Source organism: Portunus trituberculatus, chromosome 44, assembly GCF_017591435.1.
Source record: "Portunus trituberculatus isolate SZX2019 chromosome 44, ASM1759143v1, whole genome shotgun sequence".
Lineage (NCBI taxonomy): Eukaryota > Metazoa > Arthropoda > Malacostraca > Decapoda > Portunidae > Portunus > Portunus trituberculatus.
This window is the reverse complement of record NC_059298.1, coordinates 5,065,554-5,068,053: the sequence shown is the minus strand read 5'-3', so window position 1 is coordinate 5,068,053 and position 2,500 is coordinate 5,065,554. Positions and strand designations below refer to the sequence as shown.

The 2,500-nt window shown below is 43.3% G+C and overlaps 1 protein-coding gene across 1 annotated transcript in view; it reads right to left on the bottom strand.

Moving 5' to 3' along the window:
• The window catches only part of LOC123518710, a 47,462-nt gene that overhangs the window by 44,524 nt on the left and 438 nt on the right, over positions 1-2,500 (bottom strand). Inside the window, 1 exon segment of the mRNA XM_045279711.1 lies at positions 1,249-2,500. This exon segment is cut by the window's right edge and continues 438 nt beyond it. Coding sequence (XP_045135646.1) covers positions 1,249-2,439 — 1,191 coding nt within the window. The 5' untranslated portion in view covers positions 2,440-2,500.

The following is a 2,500-nucleotide window of genomic DNA, read 5'->3' as shown; positions in this document are numbered from 1 at the left end:
TACTATTACTACTACTACTACTACTACTACAAATAAATAAATAATAATACTGTTGTTGCTATCACCACTACCACCACCTGCACCTCTACCATTACCACCACCACCACCACCACTACTACTACTACTACTACTACTACTAATAATAATAATAATAATAATACTTCTTCCTCCTCATCTTCTAGCACCACTATCACTTCCACCACCTCCCCCACCACTTCCACTACCACTATTACTATCCCTATCATCACATCTACCACTACTATTGTCAATTTTAATGCAGTGTGTGTGTGTGTGTGTGTGTGTGTGTGTGTGTGTGTGTGTGTGTGTGTGTGTTGTGTTTGTGGGGTTGCTATCGCTCACAAAATTCATGTCACGCCATTAAGTTGATGAGGGCGAGGCGACTCATATCTCCTTCTGGCCTCGCATGTCACCGCAGCCCCGCCGGTTTGATGACACGCTGATCAAGGCCAAGTGAAGGAGAAGGAAACAAAATACGCGTGTAAAGAGAGGAGATGTTAAAGTGGAAATTGATGAGGAGATTGATGCAGAATTTGATAGATTGGTCTGGTCCGATAGGCAGATAGATAGATAGATAGATAGATAGATAGATAGATTGATTGACTGATTGATTGGTAGATTGACTAATAAATAAATTCATTGGTAAGTTAATATGTGAGGAATATGAAATAAGATATATACCAAGAGAGAGAGAGAGAGAGAGAGAGAGAGAGAGAGAGAGAGTCTGATACTATTCCCTGCACTTTCTATAACCCTTTCTTCCTCATCTTTTTTCTCTTTTAATTTCTTATTCTGGAAATCTCTCCTCTACTTACTTTCCAATTCTGCTTTTTTTTCTCTCCATACCTTCCTTATCGCTTACAACCATCATTTTTTTTTCCCCCATTTCTCTTTCACTTCCTTCTTATATCTACCTTTCCTTCTCTTGACTTACGTGCCAGTTCAATCCCCGCCACTCCTATTTACAGCTTCTCTGTCTCTGCTCCCCAATCCTTTGCCTCCCTTTCATCCCCATTTCATTTTCTTTATTTTACTATATATCTGTGTTCTCTAATCCTTTTGCTCTCTTTTATCCCCATTTCATTGTCTTTATTCTATTATATCTATCTCATTTGCTCTCTTTTGTCCCCATTTCATTCTTTTTATTCTGCTACATCTCTCTTCTCTGCCTCGATCCCAGCTAAATCATCACAACTACTCCCATAACATCACCTTCCTTTCTTCACTTACCGTCACGTTAAACAGGTTCGGTGAGAGCTTGAGTGAGAGACGATAGACAGGATTGCCCTCTCCTATTGTCCAGTGTTTGCTTGTCTTCTCGTCCGCCTCCAATCTCTCCAACACGTCCTCATCCTTCGCCTCTCCTGTCTCCTTAGGCTTCGAGGACGAGGAGGAGGAAGAGGATGTGTAAGAGTTGATGGTGTGTCTTTTCCTTTCGCTGATCGCCTTCAGTTCACTCTCCAGGAAGTTGACAGTCTTGGAAACTTTGGTTGTTGTTGGCGGTCGTGGCTCTTCCATCGCGCACTTTGCACTAAATGGGTCAACTCCTTCCGCCTCCTTCCCCTCCTCTTGCTTCTCATTTTCCTTCGTCTCCTTTGTTTCCTCCAGTTCCTTCTCCTTTTCCTTTGCAATCTCCTTCGTTTCCTCCTCCTTTTCCTTGGCTCTCTTTTGGTCTTCAAGGCTGTGTTTGCTCGTCATTTCCTCCTTCTCTTTCTTCTCCTCCTCCTTCACTATCACTTCCTTCTGTATCTGCTCTTTACCATCCTTCTTCTCCTCCTCTTTCTCTTCTTTCTCGTCCTCATTTTGCTTTTGTAGCTTGACCTCCTTCAGAGAATCAGCAGCGGAAGCCCCCTCATCATTTTCTGGGCTGTTTTCCTCCACTTTGTCTTCCTTCATCCCACTCTCCCTCTTCAGTGTGTTTTCCAGTAGCTCGTCCCGCCGTTCGTTCTCCAGGTTTTCTATCTCATTCTCATCACAAACACAACCTTGCACTTCTTTGGCTTCACTTTCGCTTCCCATACGTTCTTTCACCTTCATTTCGTCTGTATTTATCTCCCCTATCTTAGTTTTGTCATTTATCTTTTTCTTTTCATCTTCCTCCTCCTCTTCATCATCATCACCATCATCATCCTCTTTCTTTTCCACTATGTTCAACGTCACTACAACGACTTCAGATGATGAGTCCTCCTCCTCCTCCTCTTTTTCTTTTTCCACCTCCACTTCAGAATCGTCACGGGAGTTCGTTGTTCCTTCAGCAGGCTCATTTGAAAGACCATCCTCGGAGGAACCTAGCAGAGAGTGTTTTGGAGCTTTCTCTTCGGACTCTGATGATGAAACACTGAGCCTCCCGGGGGGTGTAGAGGCTCTTCCCTTCCCTGCATTACTCCCAGGGGCGCCTCCGGGACCTTGCACTTCACACATGTTTTTTTTTTTTCTATCTCTTTTTTATCTGTATCGTCTCATATGTCACACTTCGCTTTGC